The 17,175-nt window shown below is 40.5% G+C and overlaps 2 protein-coding genes across 3 annotated transcripts in view; both read left to right on the top strand.

Moving 5' to 3' along the window:
* The window catches only part of rabgap1l (RAB GTPase activating protein 1 like), a 115,407-nt gene that overhangs the window by 27,452 nt on the left and 70,780 nt on the right, over window positions 1-17,175 (top strand). For both annotated transcript variants that reach the window (XM_022754363.1, XM_022754450.1), the window contains exons 12-13: window positions 86-179; window positions 1,722-1,872. In XM_022754363.1, the coding sequence (XP_022610084.1) occupies window positions 86-179; window positions 1,722-1,872 (245 nt within the window). The remainder of the gene's footprint in view (window positions 1-85; window positions 180-1,721; window positions 1,873-17,175) is intronic.
* Window positions 15,478-16,641, top strand: gpr52 (G protein-coupled receptor 52). Its single transcript, XM_022754773.1, has one exon. The coding sequence runs from the start codon at window positions 15,478-15,480 to the stop codon at window positions 16,597-16,599; it is 1,122 nt and encodes a 373-aa protein (XP_022610494.1). The 3' UTR covers window positions 16,600-16,641.

The raw sequence follows: 17,175 nt of genomic DNA, 5'->3' as shown, positions 1-17,175 counted from the left end.
ATAGATGTGAGGAAGGAAACATTTATGCAGCATGTCTAAATTCTAAATGTCTGTTAATATCTGGGTGTGTTTGTGTTTCCTGCAGATAGTGACAGTGAAATCTCCAGTGGGACTGGAGATGTTTCCAAAGACTGTCCTGAGAAAATCCTTGAGTCCTGGGGAGGAATCCTCAACAGATGGTGAGGCTTCAAAAGAGACAGACAGACTGAGAAATGTGAAAATGACAAAAACATTTAGACTAGATATGGGGACAGACATTTGGAATCTGGAAATAGATCTGAAAACAGGTACACTAAGATAGTAGGAGGAAGTGACAAGTTATAACACAATTTATATACAACTGGATAAAAATAAGAGAAATAGGGAGGTAAAGAGAGACAAGGAGAAATGGAAATTAAAAAAAAAAAAACGACACACAGTAGGACGATGGTTTAGATCAGTATGGCAATGAAATATAGACTGCAACACAGACATGGGGAATGTGCATTCACAGGTGTTGTACTTAAACATTGCCACAGAAGACCTATCATATATAGGTAACAGAGCATCATTAATTTCCAATAGGAAACAGCAAAGATAATAGAAACAGAAAATGGAGTGCAAACTAGTGTAAACATACCATCGGAGTCTGTTCATCTTGTGCAAAAGACAAATTGATGCTGAAAAGTAAATCAGGTGCACTATGCCTCATACAGACTGTGATTTACAGTGCAGGAGTTTGGTCCTCTCCATTGTTGTTGTTTGATTGTTTTATCGTCTCAATTTGCATGGAAAACAGTTCCATTCAGATATGGTCCTTCATTTATCTGCTATAACACATACTGTCATTATTCTAATGCTTCATGCATATACAACAACCAGGAGTGATACATACCGCTTTAGGTACAGACATTGGCATAATTAACTGAATAAAAGATATTTCTGGCTTTTCATTTGATTTCACAGCCTGTTTTCTTGCTGTTGCATCAGCACAATGAAGTAAAGTAGTTCATTGGGAAATTGCTTTCATATGGCCTCAATAAATGCATTATGATGAGATTTCAAGCATCATTAAAAAGAGCTGACATTGTGTTTTCAAAAGCAGAATATTTTCTCATGTGGGAGAATGCTAACAGCATGACAGCACTGCAGTTAATACTCTAGACTATAGAATTGTATTTTGTATTGTACTCAATACCATACTCAATAATGTACTTAAAGAGGTGGTAGTACTATAATTAATACTGTAGTTGATAATGCTATCAGTCTGTACATGTCTGACTATTGTACTCAATACTGTAGTTCATATTGTAATTTTAGTACATGTTAGCGAGGCAGTGAACCTAAGCTACTATAATTGTGTAACTGTGTGTGTGCACCAGTACCAGTAGGAATAGAAAACAAGGTGTTCAGTCAGCCCTCCCTACCTGGCCAGAATAGTGAGGGAAAAAAAACTAATCATTCTACAGTTAATAACTGTTGTTCTTGAGACAAAATAGTGTTAATGTCAGTGCAACATTTATATGTCATTGTGAGAAGCATGTAACGCTGCACTTAATTAGTCTTTTTGCAGCCACTGCCCAAATGTCACCGTTTCTTTCAAAGAACATAATAAAAAAAACGATCATGAAATATGTCCAGCTGCAGTTCAAATTAATATTTAAAGGGACGGAATTGGATTAAATTAGATTATAAAATAATGCATTTACCTCTGTGTGTGTGTGTGTGTGTGTGTATATCAGGCATGCAAACTTGTCCACTCGTCCGAAGGGTCTGCCCTCATTGGTTCGCAGTGGCATTCCTGAGCCGCTCAGAGCTGAAGTCTGGCAGCTGCTGGCCGGTTGCCACGACAACCACGACCTGCTTGAGCATTACCGCATCCTCATCACCAAGGTAAACGCACACACAGATCATGGAGGGACACCTGCGAGTAATTCTACATGTACTTGCGTATCATTTCATTAGTCTAGAATTTGGTCTATAGTTAGTTGCCTACGGAGATATGAACCTTTAGCATATACACTATAGTGTGTGTGTGTGTGTGTTTACACCATACAGTAGTTGACAATCAAGTCTTGGTTGAGTTTAAGTGGAAAAATGATGAGTGGTGTGAGTGTTGAAAATAAGTTGGGAAACATATTTCCTTATTGGGACTACTCTAGATTATCTAATAGTACTAACATCACTGATACTGCTATTGCCACTACAGCTGTTTGTCTGAACTATGTGTCATGTTGGAGAACACTCTCTCACTGAGCTGTGACATTTAAATGCATGTGGTACTGTCTCTGGACTATTACAGTTTGTGCTGGCCCTTTGGCCTCCCAGAGAGCGTGCAGGAGTTCAAAATGAAATTTTGGGCTGTATTTTACTATTGTGTGTTCTTTAGGTTATGATCTGCTGCTGACTGCGGTCACTTTCTGTTGTCCATTTAATGTGCTCTGGTCCAAATTCACTTTGGCTTCTTACAAACGAACCAAGAGCTGCAAGCATGAAGTCACATAGACTTACAGGTAACTCACTGTCATTCTGTATCATCAGCACTATAAGGACAGCAAGTCACTTTAGTACTTTACTGAACCTTAATGTGTTTATTGATGTTTCTCTGTTGTGATGATGGTATGTTGAAATACCATCTGAAATTAACCAAACGAAACGTGCGAGCACAGCAGAGTTCATTAGAACCAAACCAGACAGGTTAGGTGTGAAAGTATCCTTAGACCACTAACAAAATAAATGGATTTCAGTTTACAATTCACACATTTTTTCATGTTCTTTTACAACTCTAGAACAACAAAACAATAAACATATCATCCAAAATGGGTGGCCCAGACACCCAAATTGTCACACCCAAAAGTAAGGCATTTTCAAAAGAATAAGTAAGTGAAATTCAACTGTGGGTGTATTAGTCATACAAAGAAAAATATAAAATTAATTTAAGGACTGCAGTGAAGTATTAAATTTATTGCTTTAATCATCAAATAAATTCAATCAATCAGTCAATCAATAATTATGAGCTGCACTGCATGAGACTACTGCTTTATGCAATTCTGTCACATGGAGACACCTTTGAGTTAGTGGCACAGTGGGTTGCATGATTATGATGGAAATATCTGTGACTACTTGATATTGTTGAGTTCGTCTCCTGAACTCGCGTGTTGGTTTGATGAAGGAAACAGGACACTCTTTCAAAGTTCAAATCCCAGTATTTATTAAAGCTAACAGCAATATAGCATTAGAAAAAGGAGATCGTTACAGAGCTCTGGGCCAAACTATCTCTCCCTGACAACAACATGCAGTTGCGCCAGTTCATGAAGTCTGACTGCCTACCTCTTCCTGACCCAGTCTTTTCATATTCTTACACAGAAAAAAATAAAACAATGTGGGTTGATTCTCTTATCAGTCCATGCCGCTGTCTTCTTGTTTTGCTCCTCCACGTGTTCTCTGTTTTGTTTCACCTCGTGTTATCTGACTCTCCTACGCGGGACAGCCCTCGTGGTGGTGGATCTGTGAGAGATTCACACAAAGAGAGACAATACCCTACTCTCTTCCTCGTTTTTTTGTCTTACTTCTGTTCCGGGATGTCTACCATATAAGGAGTTGTGGCCTTCAAACAATATCATAAGTTCAGTCTGTTCTTCTGTAATGTTGCACAGCAAATTTTATGAAAAAGTCACTTAGTTATAAGCATATTATGATTTCATCAACAATGTACACATTGTTTTATTAAAAGCAAACAACAGATTAATATAAAATCCTCTACAATATATTGATGCTTTGATGGTATAACTGCCTTAGTTTCTTGTTATATGTGTTAATCTTTTTAGAGATGTCAGTGATTTGCCAGTTTTCTATAGTAAAACTAAAATCTCCAAATGTGATTGAGCAGTTGTGTAACCAAGGTCTGTGACCCATCCTTGGATGCCTAGTAAAACATTTGTAAACCAATAAGTAGAGTGACAAAGCCCCACTGGACCAGACAGCAGCAGCAGCAGCAGCGGTAGGAGGAGGTGATATAAACACTCAAAGCAGACAGAGATCCTTGCTTTTATGGATAATACAATAGTCTTTCTCTTTGCTGCACAGAGATGGGTGGAACTACCTGTCTCGATCAATAAGCAGAGAGAGGAGGATAGATAGAAAGAAGAAAAATGGAGAGATGGAAGAATGTGGACCCATAAATATGAGGTTGTAGTCACTGAGGGGAGAATTGGAGAAAAGGAATGTGTGTAAACGTCAAGAGAGCTGGCAGTTTTCTCTCTTTCCCGAGTCACATATTTTTAGTTGTCTTTCACCTGCGGTGTAAATTTCTCTTTTTGTCTTTCTGAATATTTCTGTTTCTCTCACCATCATTAACTCTTAAATTGGGACATTTTTTCTTTTGTACTTCATACCCCACTTCTCTATCCTTCTTTTCCCTCTCACAGTCCCTCACTTGTTTGTCTTATGTGCCATCTTTCTTCATTTCTTATACTCTTCTTATTCTCTGTCATATGAGCCATGTTTTTCTATGCCTCTCTCTGTCTCCCTCTCTTACATTACATAAGACCAAGCTCATTAATTCTCATTCCTCTGGCTTGGCCACGCCCACATACCCTGTCTTACCAGAGTAGTGATGGTATTGATAGGCGGGTGGCCAGGCTATTAATAGCAGCACCAAATGAATGGAATTGAGGGAAGATGGAGGAGGGAGGGGTCGAGGGAAGAGAGGCAAATGACAGCATTGGCGAGGGCGATGTGGAGCTTATTAATGTCTGTTGTCTGGGCTCTGTGACAACGTTAATGCTGATTGAATTCTAAGTGACTGGACTGTCGCCCTTATGGAAGGGGTACTGGTGTCATAATTCAGCACTATGTATCATATGGGGTTTTGGGCAGGCTTTGTGTTGGTGACCAACAACTGATTGTGGTGGTAAACTATGTGTGGTTTCTAGTCCTAAACGTACAGTACATCATCAATACAGATTTCTGTTTTTCTTGTGCTTGTGATTTTGAGTTGTAGATTCAACAAAAGCCTTATTATGATAGACTGCTTTTCTACAGAAACATGAGGTACAGCATATGTACATGAAACAGAAAGTTTTTTGTTATAGCTGCTCCCAAATAGCATTGTTAAGGTCTTAAAAAGTCAGGGGTTTATCTTAATGAGAAGAATTTCACCCTTAGGAATTAATCCTGTGCATTTCTTTTTCTAATATAATCTACTGTAGTTGTCCCATGTTAGTGTCACAAAGAATTAGTTTAGATAGAAAATAGAGAAAGGGTTGCAGAATTTCAAACCTAGTGAGGTCTGTATTCTGTGTCTAAGCTCCTGCTAGAATGTGCCATGTTCAGACAAGTGCTATGGATGTGCTTTACCGTGTTCAAGGCTTTACGTCCTATTTGTATGTCATTTTAAATTTGATTCAGATCACATCTCTTTTTCTGTTGCCCCACGTGACGATTTTGATTTTACAAGTTTTTACACACACACAAAAACACACAGACAGACCCATGGACTTCCCTTGAGTGTCTTAAGTTACCACCACTTGTAATAATGTAGCACCCAAACCACTGTTGAATTCGGACTCTAGTAGATGGATGTGATACCATAAGATGAGGAGATGCCCTCTCATAATCCATTGACCACATGTAGGCCTATGTATTATTTTCTGAGGTCATAAATAATGTTACAAGCATCTAAAATGATCTTTTAGTCCAATGTACTCACCATTTAGCAGCATGTGGCCCTTGGCCGGCTAGCTTGATATCATAGATCGCAAGTGTCATGTTCAGTGTTGTACTGCTCTCATTTACAGTCATCGCACACAAAGTCACAAATACACACTCTGTCACACACGCCATGGCCTTAGGGCATCTGGGACAAATTCACAAATAACTCCTTTCTCAGCTGGTGCAGCACTGTGTTTGGGGTCAGGGTTGGGGGGTTTCTAGTGACATTTGAACAACCTTTTCGTCTCCCTAGAGCTGAACAAGCCTAAGGTGTACTGCCATGCTTGAACCCACAGCTTAAAAAAGCTCAGCCAGCTATTTCCAGGCCCGCCTCTCCAAAGACCAGTCTCACTCACAGCACAGCCAGTGTGTTAACAGAGGTCAGGATCTCTCCACAGGTACAACGGCTGTAATCAGAAGCTGGAACAGCAGTTTCACCACAGCAGGCCTTAAGGAGCCTTATACTGTATGAAACTGAAGGTCTTCCAAGGAGATTGTTTTGCAAACGGAATTGATTTTTTTTTTCTTTTTACCTTTTCTTTTCAGTCCCTTTATACAACATCCTGCTGCGTTCTCCATGGCTAAACAAATCTGTACCAGTAAGAGGGTTAAAGGATTTGTACCAACTATTAGCACTGGGTATAATTTATATTACATGCATTCTGATTTTAGTTCTTCCAAAAGTACCAAACTGAAACATAATACATGTACTGTATATCAGATTATACTAACTAAGTAGACAGAAATGCAGTAGGTATAAATATTGCTTTCAGGAATTGATAAATGAAACCAAAAGCATGTTTCTGCATATAGTATTGTACCATCTTTTGTTTGGGTACTGTGTATGTGCAATGGCCTCAACCTCTGTGCTTTGTCCTTCTGATGCCTGCTGAATGCTAGTGAGAACATCATGAACACAAGTTTAAAGAGGTGAACCATTTTTAGCTGTAAACAATTTAAGTATCTTGTGATTTTCCACTTCTTTCCCAAACTTTGATGGAATTCCTACTCAAGACTTAAACAAGTCCAGTTTTTCATGAATTCTTTACAAAGCATGTAATGAAAACTAAGAGCAAATGAGACCAGGACTGAGAGGTGCTTTACATTTTGATGCTGAGTCATATTCAGACCAGGCGCCAGCTTAGCGATGACATTTAACGTCAGTGTACAATCAAAGGTAGCATCAGCCATGCAGCCAGGCTGGTATAATGCTACACCCACGCCTGATAACCCACATACAGATACATGGAGTACAATGTACATAAGATAGGCTGCCATGGTAACTGCAAGGGCTTATGGACTTCACTCTGCTTGAAGTTGTCTCCATGACAATTCTGAGTCTCCTTTCGCCTTTGTCTCTTAACATTCTGCCTTAGTTCATTAAGGATATGATATTTGGATAATTGGACCATGGGTAGGTGGGTAGCTACTTATGAATCATGAACCATTGCACCCACCAACAACATATAACATGTGTACACATGCAGGTAGTTCAAACCAGATGGCTGTGAGAGTCCATTTAGTGAGTTGGAGAGGTGTTTGAGTTTAAGTGTAAGAGGGCAATGCGTATTGATGCTTGCAGCAGCATAATATGAACAGCAGAGTCCTTGTTTCTCTGTCAATTAGAATCACTCAAAATCATCTCAATTGACTGCAGCAAAGCAATCCATGTGTTTCTTTATACAATAACATCATAGTATTTGTGCAGTATTATTTCATTTCTAATACACTGGAGGAAATACTCTCTGTTCTGCTGAAGTATAAAATATGAGAAATTTGATATAATGTTATCCACTGTAGTTGCTCTTGTATTATGTATGTATACACTGACATGCATATCACTATTGAAGCATTTAAACTCCAACTTTGGTGATTTTAATGTTTGTTTAATTGACAGAAACTGTAGAGATGCTTGCAACCCATCGGTGATCAAAGTTAAAAGCAAAGTTGTTTTTCTTATGTTTTCAAACACTTAGGAGGTAGAGTTTTCACCCCTAGCCGAAAATACATGCATTCATGTGTGCATGTGTGCATGGATACATATTATGCACACAGATAAACATGACTCCTTTGGCTTAGCTGTGTGCCCTACCACTAGTTTGAGGTCTCCCTTCATTCATGGATAAAATAAAACCCTTTGTGGGTCTAAACTTTAGACCCACAAAGGGACTAGACTCTAAAGTCTTGTCAATCACAGCATCTCACACAAAGATATTCGCACACACTCACTCCGTACTATTCCATCCTGCTTCATAGTATCTGTCGGGACCAGCTGCATTGCATGGCTACAACACAGCCAAGCAACACCACTTCCATTTTCCCCTCCTTACAATATAGGTCTATTCAGAGCACCCCTCCCTTCCCGGTGCTGTGCGTGTCTCCATAATGCAGCCCTCCAGCTCCCATTCACATATCCACAGCAGGAACCCAGTAGGCACCATAAAAGGACACATTGCCTTTCTTCAACAACATCATGAAAAATCCATATCTGGAAAGAAAAATCAACAAAAATCTGATCTGGTATTTCTGTAGTCTGATGGTTTTTGATATATCTAAACAAATTAGCGAGATAATAGTAACTATGAGACAGGGTTTAGTATTTATGGCACTCATAAGCATGTAGTGTATGTCGTTGAAACAGTTAATTTAAAACCTTTTACAAGCTTTTTATTTAATGTTGAGTATTTTCTGTAGATGGAAATTAACATAAAATGCTAAAGCTGTAGGAAAACGATTTTATAAATCAGGATGTTTGTTACAAATGTAACTGTGCTGCCATACAGTAGTGAATACATACACTATGTGTGTATTAGCATAGCCTCCTAGCCATTCTGACATTGATATGACAGTTCGGATTAAGAAGATCCACCCTACAGCGTCTTCTTTGGTCACAACACTTCTGTGTCTCAGTCCTCATACTGACTGTAGCCTCACAGTTAGAGTCATGCTCTGTTCCTTCCTCTTCCTCACTGCAGAGTTGCACTAGCTTGTATATCCGTTAAGAACAACATCATGAACATTTTCATACAGGTGTCGAGTGAATTTTAGACAAGATCTACACAGAAAGAAGATGAGAGGGAAGAAGTAATGCAATTAATTTGAAGTTTAGGCAGCAGTAAACTTAAAACTACTGTTGTTTGGAAGAAACAAACATTTAGCATAATCAGCAACATAATACTGTATACCCATGAACATACACTGGTGACACATAATTATACAGGACAAAAGGCAATTAACAAACAAAACATTTTATGATTCTCTATGAGAAATGTATTGCCTATATGTTAGTGGTAGGAATGCATACGCAAAATACAACCTTGACCTGTATTTTATACAGTGACATTTATTAAGCAAATATCAATTTGTCATTCTTGTTTTCCTTTGACAAAAACTTAATTTCAATTGAAAGTACAGACTTATTGTTTACATTTAGTCTTCACAGATGAGTAAAAGATCCATATTACATCCTGACCTGCATGGTGCAAGGACAATAGGAGCTACAGAATAATGAATATAAATATCTCAACCTGAGCGGTCAGAAAGGTCTTCACCACCATGTGGTGTGAGATTAAATGAAGATGATGGATGGTGATTTCAGTAGGCAGCGTGTCTTTGACCTTTAGCTCTCTTTACCATGCAACTGCAGCAATCCCAGTGTATGCAGTGTACATGGTGACATTGTACTGGCGGTGAAAATGGTAGAAAATTTTTCTGTTCAGGGAGATACATTTATCACATTTCTCAGAACTTTTACTTCCAAAAACATAATCACAACTTGTTCAATTTAAAAACATTTTTTGACAGATTTACATCTGTCTTACACAACTAACTTCACACTGTCTACAATTGCACCGAGAGGTGACTGCAAAATTTGAACTTCAAAATCCAGAGATAGAATTTCAGTTAAGTGCACACACTATACAGTTTTTTTTTTTCTTTTGCTTTTTTTCCTCAAGCCCGCTGCTAGTCTGTGGCGCTTTATACTCCAGGATACCAAAGAGCCAAGAGAGGCAGACTGTCTAACAGTCTGGCTTTCATTGGATTGAGTGCTTAAATCGTCACATTATCTACATGGAAACCAGTGCCAATTTTTGGCAAATAGTGTCAACCTATGACATCTCAATATTCAGTGCAGTGTTTAAGACAGACAAGTAAAATGCATTAAATGCAATGACTACTAATGTTGTCAGTACTTCAGATTCTTTTTCTTCAGTGCCTTCAACCCAGGAACTGAATCCGAACAAAGCTTGGCCCACTCTTGATAAATAGAAATATTGGCCTCATCCCGCTAAGCAAGCTTAGTGTTGGTCTATTGATGGTGCTAGCTGAACGTTGGCATCCAGGTAGTGCACCAGTACTAATCTGCCCCACTAACCACCTATCCCTCCATATTGGGATTGGAGCTACAGTACGGAAGCCTCTACATTTACATTTTACATTTGGACAAATGTGTTGGGGTTGATTTTATGACAAATCCAAACATTTTACTTTTAATGCAAATTACATTAAATTCATTGATAACCAACCTTTCAAACATCAGGTTGCAAGCCAGTCAGTGTGAAGCACCTGCATTCACACAACAAAGCGCAGTAAATGGAGACATCTTCAGAATACTGTAACACAGTCTGATGAGGTCCAGTTGGTTGCAGAGTGGCATCAGTGAGGGTGCTACTGAAATTAGTGGAGATAAACTCATAAGAGTGAGGGCACAGACTGCATACTGCAGGTATAGTACCCTTTGCCATTGCATGCCATGCTTGTACCCCAATTTAATCTTACGTATATTACAAGTAGAAGAATTAGCAATTCCCAAATATTTGTGAAGCATAACAAAATGCTGAATCATTATCCAATATTGTCAAGAATGTGAAATCAATTAGGCCACAGCTGAGTAGACAATACTTGTATCTGTATCCTGGTCCTGGTTGTGTAATAACCTGGAAATTGGGTCAGCAGTGTGAACTTGTTTAAACAGCATCTGAAATCTTATTTGTACGGACAGGACATACATTCATGTTTTTGGATTATCCCAGAGTGTGAAGTTTGTCATTTGTTTCATTTTTATTTTTTGATTTAGCGCTATATGATGATTGTACTTTACTTTACTTTACTCACTTAATGACTTACTAACCTTGTCCTCGTAAAAGCGTCCTTGAATGACACAGTGAACCCCCTACCTCCTTATTCACTGTACTGTTAGTTGCTCTTGGTGAGCTTATCAGCTGAACACCTATAATGTAGATGTAAACTCCCTGCTTATGCCAACACATTGTTGTTGAGACTGGAATCAGCAGGAACCCAGGGGTGGAGGAGGGTGGGATGCTGGGAGGCAGTGAAAGGTGAATCAGCTTCCACCTTTGTTTCCAAGTGGCCCTGCTGGCTTTGTTTTGGAGCAGAATGAATTATTAACGGTGGCCTTCTGGTCGTGTTTTTCATCAGTGTCCACCTCCAAAGGTAAAGAGCACTGTGCTGAGAGATCTCCATTGACTGGCTTCTTCCACAGTGACAACAGAACTTCCATAGTCTTCACTTTGTCTGCTTTTATTTTTAGTATTCCTCTCTTTCTGACCCATCTCTCTTTTTTTCCATTTCACAGTTTCTCTGAATGACCAAATTAACCAACACAGGTGCAGAAGAATATCTGGTCTCCATGACAATTAAAGAGCCATCCTTCTGTATGGCAGGCATATTTTTCTGCAGTTCAAAATCACTTTGTATGAAACACACTGTGTTAAACCTTAAAGGCATATTTCACTAAGTAGACTATTGTGACATTTTGACCTCATATGCATCAGTTAACAGACAGTAAACTTCTAACATATTGGTCAGTTATATCACTGCCTTGCTGCTTTTATCTTGATGAAGAAATGACCAAATTGTAATACCGGTAACAATTTACCAAATAATGTTATAAAATACATGTTATGTTATCTGTGTTCTACATTTCCATTACCTTACCTTATTGGAATCAGAAATTACTTGCCAATATAATATAATGAAATAATATAATAATATATTTTATATATATTATAATAATATAATAATGTAGTAATATTTATCATATTGGCATGTTCATTGAAGTGAGACAATACTTTTGTCCTACAAATGGAAACAAACGGCTCATATATGATGTAAACATTATTCAAAAGTTGTAGACAAAGAGTGTCTATTATTTTGCTAAATGTCATGATCCTAATCTAATTCTTGTTGTATTATTGTTGACAAACTGGAAAAACTATACAAAAAAAGGAGTCTAAAGTTCAAGTATCCTTTATTCTGAATATTAAGAAATTCTAGCAGGCCTCCTCCATATTTCAAGTAAACAAGTCTGTGTAAGGTATTTTCACAGGCTTGAATGATTTGTCATAAAGAGATAATGTGTCAAAAAATTGGGTTGGCTGCATGCCACCTTTTCTTGTGTAATATCATTACATTGTATTACATCTTCCGGAAGGACACTCATTCAGGCCTGAGTTCAGCCATTGTCTGTGAATGGCTTTTCCCCTGGAAGACACATTCCCTCACTGATGTTCAGCTATGATGGTTTGATGTGTGACTGACCAAACACCAGAATTACACAGATTTTTGTATTGAAATAGTATATCTTCGGTTGTCCATCTGTTGCAAATATACCTTGTAGTCTGAAAGGATATATTCAAAATTGCTATAAAGGATCGCCTAGTACATCTTTAAATGTTCACTTAAGCAACAGTGCTTCCTCACTGACACATCAGTTCAGCCCCCGCATTGTCTTCTGCTTGTTGTTGAGTCTATATAGTGTAAAACCCCACCGCCTTTTCCAAATAGTCACAGCACTGTAGTCTTCCTGGAAGAGGACAGGTGCAGTGCTGTTTTCCATAGTAGCCATTTTCCATCTAGGTTGGAGCCAGCCACCCCTCGTTGACTTTAATAGGCTCAGATTGTCAAAAAAAAGAAAACAATAATGTTAACAAAGTTGCACTGAATTTTCTTCTTCTTTTTTTTTTTTTGCAAGATTCTCCTTCCCAGACATGATGCTTGACAGTTTGTTTCCATCCACCTTTCTGCTGAGCCAGTTTAGCTGTCACTTGATCCTCTTTATCATCTGTTGGCCAGAGGATGCTCCCAACTGGCCGAAATGCCTGGCAACTGTAACATAGGGGCAAGCATAACTCTGCTAATCTGTTGGTTAAATAAAGAATAAAAATATATCCAGACAAACCTGGAGCCTGACTGGATAAGGGAGAGGACATATTTTATCAGGATTAGCTGTCCAAGATGTTCCATGGGATTATGGAGATAGAGTGCAATCAGGTACGCATGATACATTAATGTATTTAAGAGAGTGGTAGGCTAAGGCTGATGACCACTGACACTAACAGGCATTTTCTTTCCCTTTTCCACCAAAGTAGAGAGAGTATGTGTGACTCATAAGTCTGTCATGAAATGTAGATTTTGTTATTATTTGCTGTGATACTTATGCTAACATGCTGAGGCTATGTGGATGTTTGGAGAAGGGAGACTGAGAGGAAGAAGTGGGACTGTAAGGGGAGGGGGAAGTAAGATGGGGGAAGGAGGGGTGGGGTGGGTGTGGGGTGTGAGGGGGAGGGAGGGGAGGGAGAGGCGGGCTTTAGTTAATAGAAAATCGAACTGTGAAGAGATAAGTAATATGTAAATAGGAAATGTATCCAAATTTACCCCTGGGAGAGAGGCAGTGTGAGAGACAGAATAATGTGGCAGGGAGCCTCAGGTGCAGCTGGGAGGGGAGGAGGCGGGGCAATGAGCGAGAGGCTAAGAGAGAGAGAGAGAGAAAGAAAAAGAGGGAGGGCGTGTGTGTGTGTGTGTGTGTGTGTGTGTGTGTGTGTGTGTGGAAAGAGAGAGAGACTGAGTGTGCAAGCTAGAGAGATTGTGTGGAGAGGGAGGGAGGGAAGTGTAAGCCAGTCACAGCATCTCTCCTTCTCACTGCACCAGGGCTGAGGGAGTCTTCGTCCCCTCGCTTCCCTCGCTGCAGATTTAACTCATTTCCATCAGCGCAGTCATCTTTTTTTTTTTCTTGCTTTTTACTTGCTTCTTTTGACAGATGCATTGCATTCATCTCTTTCTGTGTGCCAGGATCTAAGGATTTATTTAATAAAAAGGTTGGTTGTCCTGTTTAATGGAATTAAAAGGGGGACGTTTGCAGAGGACATTGCTTAAGACTGGGACTCCGACTGAGACTTCGTCTTTTCTTTATCCTGCTAGAGTGGATTCCCCTTTTGTTGCGCTGCCAGTGTTTTGTTCATGGCAACAGACATACTGAGAGAGGAGTAAAAAACAAGGCTATAGGATCCCATACCTCAAGAACTACACTTGGAAGGACGAAGACAAGTTAGAAAATCTGTGGTTGCATTAGGCACTTGAGGAGAAGGTGCTAAGCTTCTCCCTGCCTGTACTTCAGAATGTCACAACAAAATTGCAAATAACAAGTTTATGGGATAAATGCGTGGATTGCCGATTGATCCTCACACCCCTCTCTGCAAGTGTCTGCCACAGGATTGCTGAGGAGCCGAAGTGAGAGGAGCGCTGAGTTATTCAGCTGGCCTCTCATTGCTCCTGGAGAGTCCTATCACCTGCCTGCATTGGAAATTGACATTCATTGCTTTCATCAGCTACTGGACTTTTACAAATGTCCTTATTTTGCAACTTGCAGTCCAGAACACTGAGAGGCAAGTTTGCACACACGGATTTAAACTTCAAATTACTTTAATGGCAGAACTCATCCAGATAATTTTGATGTGCTTGGTTGTTACCTCATTCTGCCTGGGGATGCCTTGTAAACACATTTTCCCCCCAGCGCCATGTGTGTTGAGAGAGCTGTGACATTATCTCCTGCGGAGATCCCCATGTTGTTCTAGCCTGTGTCTGTGTTTTGATTCAGACAATAGCTGGGCATACATGGGCTCCAGACACTGACCAGAGGACCACCAAAATAAGGGAAGCCTGCTGTTACATAGTAAACACACTAGCACCCATGGCACAGAGAAACTTTGGATTGTACTGAAGGGTTGATTCACAGAGATGGATGTAATTATACACAAAGAGAGACTCCTAAGAAGCTTTTTCCCCCTAAGCAATAGTTGCCTAAAATGTATTTTTTGAAAGGTAACTACACTCAATAAATTTCATTCGATCTTTTGTCTGAAATAGCCATATGCTGATTACTTATTTGATCTCCTTTGATGATCTGTCAAGAGAGGAGAGCATGGTACTTTGCTTCATACTTTAACCTCTTTGTATGGTTTCCTCCCTTGCATCCTCTGTGCTATCTGCCCTTGTGAGGACAGTTTATGCCGTCAGCTTCCCGATGGCAACCCTCATTAGAATCAGGAGATGAGGCCACAGACTGGCAGGCAAAGCAGCAGGGAAACTCGCCTTTGGGATAGATGCCGGCCACAGTTCTAATGCTACCCTGCCTTAGGTTTACTGAAGGAATACAGCTTTTTTTTTCCTCTTCTCCTGACTGTTACCCACCCACTACCTTCACTAACCATGAGTGACTGGAAAAGGAGAGCTGAACGGGTTGTCCTACTCTCCCAGAGGCTGTATTGATTTTCCTCAAGTCAGTGTTCATTTGATTGAGACCCAGCTATGTGAGAGTAAGGTGAAAGAGAGTGAGTGTGCTAGAGAGAGTATTGAGATCCGTTAACTGAGGGAGGTTGCAGACACCCAATAACGAGCGGGCGGGGGTAGGCCGTTCTCCAGTTTCAGGCCAGCTGCCTTATGGGTGGCTAACCACAAACCTGACCCACCTGGATAGCACCCAGAACAATGAACCAGTCTGAACTGACAACGGACCCGTTGCTCACTGCCAACAGCAGCCATGGAGACTTCTTTCCTGGAAGGGCCTCCAATCATTCCTGCCCCTTGGGCTGGGGGCTGAACGAAGGCCTAGAGGCTTGCGTCTTGGAGACTGCTGTCATTGTACTTCTTACAGTTCTCATAATTGCAGGGAACCTGACGGTGATCTTTGTGTTCCACTGTGCCCCTCTACTACATCACTACACCACCAGCTACTTCATCCAGACCATGGCCTACGCTGATCTGCTGGTGGGTCTTAGTTGCCTGGTGCCCACCCTCTCTCTGCTCCACTACCCAGCAGGTGTCCAGGAGCCCATCACATGCCAGGTCTTCAGCTATGTCATCTCTGTACTGAAGAGTGTTTCAATGGCCTGCTTGGCCTGTATCAGTGTGGACCGCTACCTGGCCATAACTAAACCACTATCTTACAACCAGCTGGTGACGCCATGCCGGCTACGAGGCTGCATCACCCTCATCTGTGTGTACTCTAGCCTGGTTTTCTTACCCTCCTTCTTTGGATGGGGTAAGCCAGGATATCATGGGGATATTTTTGAGTGGTGCGCTCACTCTTGGCCCACCTCTGCCCTCTTTACAGGCTTTGTAGTGTGCCTACTCTATGCACCTGCTGCACTTGTGGTCTGTTTTACCTATTACCATATCTTTCGGATTTGCCAGCAGCACAATAGGGAGATCAGTGAACGGCGGGCACGTTTCCCTAGCCAGGAGATGGAGGCTGGTGAGGGGGGTGGCAGCGGTGGGCATCAGGGAGGGCATGGACCGGATCGGCGCTATGCGATGGTACTCTTCCGCATCACCAGCGTTTTCTATATGCTTTGGCTGCCCTACATAATCTACTTCCTGCTGGAGAGCTCCCATGTGCTGGATAGTCCTGCCCTTTCCTTCATCACCACCTGGCTGGCCATTAGCAACAGCTTTTGCAACTGTGTCATCTACAGCCTATCTAATAGTGTGTTCCGCCTGGGCATGCGTAGGCTCTCACAGACGATTTGCTCCTTCAGCCACTGTGCGGCTGATGACAGGGATTTTGCAGAGCCTAAACCAAGGAAAAGGGCAAACTCATGCTCCATTTGAAGGGATGACTTCTACGGGATGAGGATACTTCTGGAATCTATCAATGGGAAACATGAATATTAAATTGGCAGGGCTTAACTAAACAGAAAACACCTTCTGTTATAACAGCCTGTCAGCTGACACCAGTGACTTTTCCTTGGTCACAATAAACCATAGTTTATTGTATTAGTTTTCAAGGAGATGGGTGCAGTGTCTAAACAGAGTTAGTGAGTTTGGCACTCTGTGATGGCTTTCATTCTATGCTATGTGGCATAGCTGTGGATCACGTAGAAAGTAGTCTCCCCCTGGCTTTCTTAGCCTTTACATCTTACATACATTAGATACAACAGGTATGTCATTGGCCAGGTTAGACCTAGTGAGAGGACAAAACTGTTAATTCCAAAAGATTCACAAATATTTCCTCACACATCAAACGTGACCACTATATATCAGGCCTGTTAAATTTTCCTAGTGTTTGTAAATTTGATCGACCTTCTACTGGATGTCTCCATACTTTCTGTGACTGTCATTAGCAGATACAAGATAACTTATACTTAATTGTGCTCACAAACCTGTTTAAAGATTGTAAAAGGATAT

The sequence above is a fragment of the Seriola dumerili genome, unplaced genomic scaffold, assembly GCF_002260705.1.
Source record: "Seriola dumerili isolate Sdu_G_001 unplaced genomic scaffold, Sdu_1.0 BDQW01000002.1, whole genome shotgun sequence".
Classification (NCBI taxonomy): domain Eukaryota; kingdom Metazoa; phylum Chordata; class Actinopteri; order Carangiformes; family Carangidae; genus Seriola; species Seriola dumerili.
The sequence above is the reverse complement of the archived record's forward strand: the minus strand, read 5'-3'. Positions and strand labels throughout refer to the sequence as shown.

Excerpts from the sequence above, each read along its gene's own strand:
- gpr52 (XM_022754773.1), top strand. The coding sequence starts at position 15,478 with ATGAACCAGTCTGAACTGACAACGGACCCGTTGCTCACTGCCAACAGC.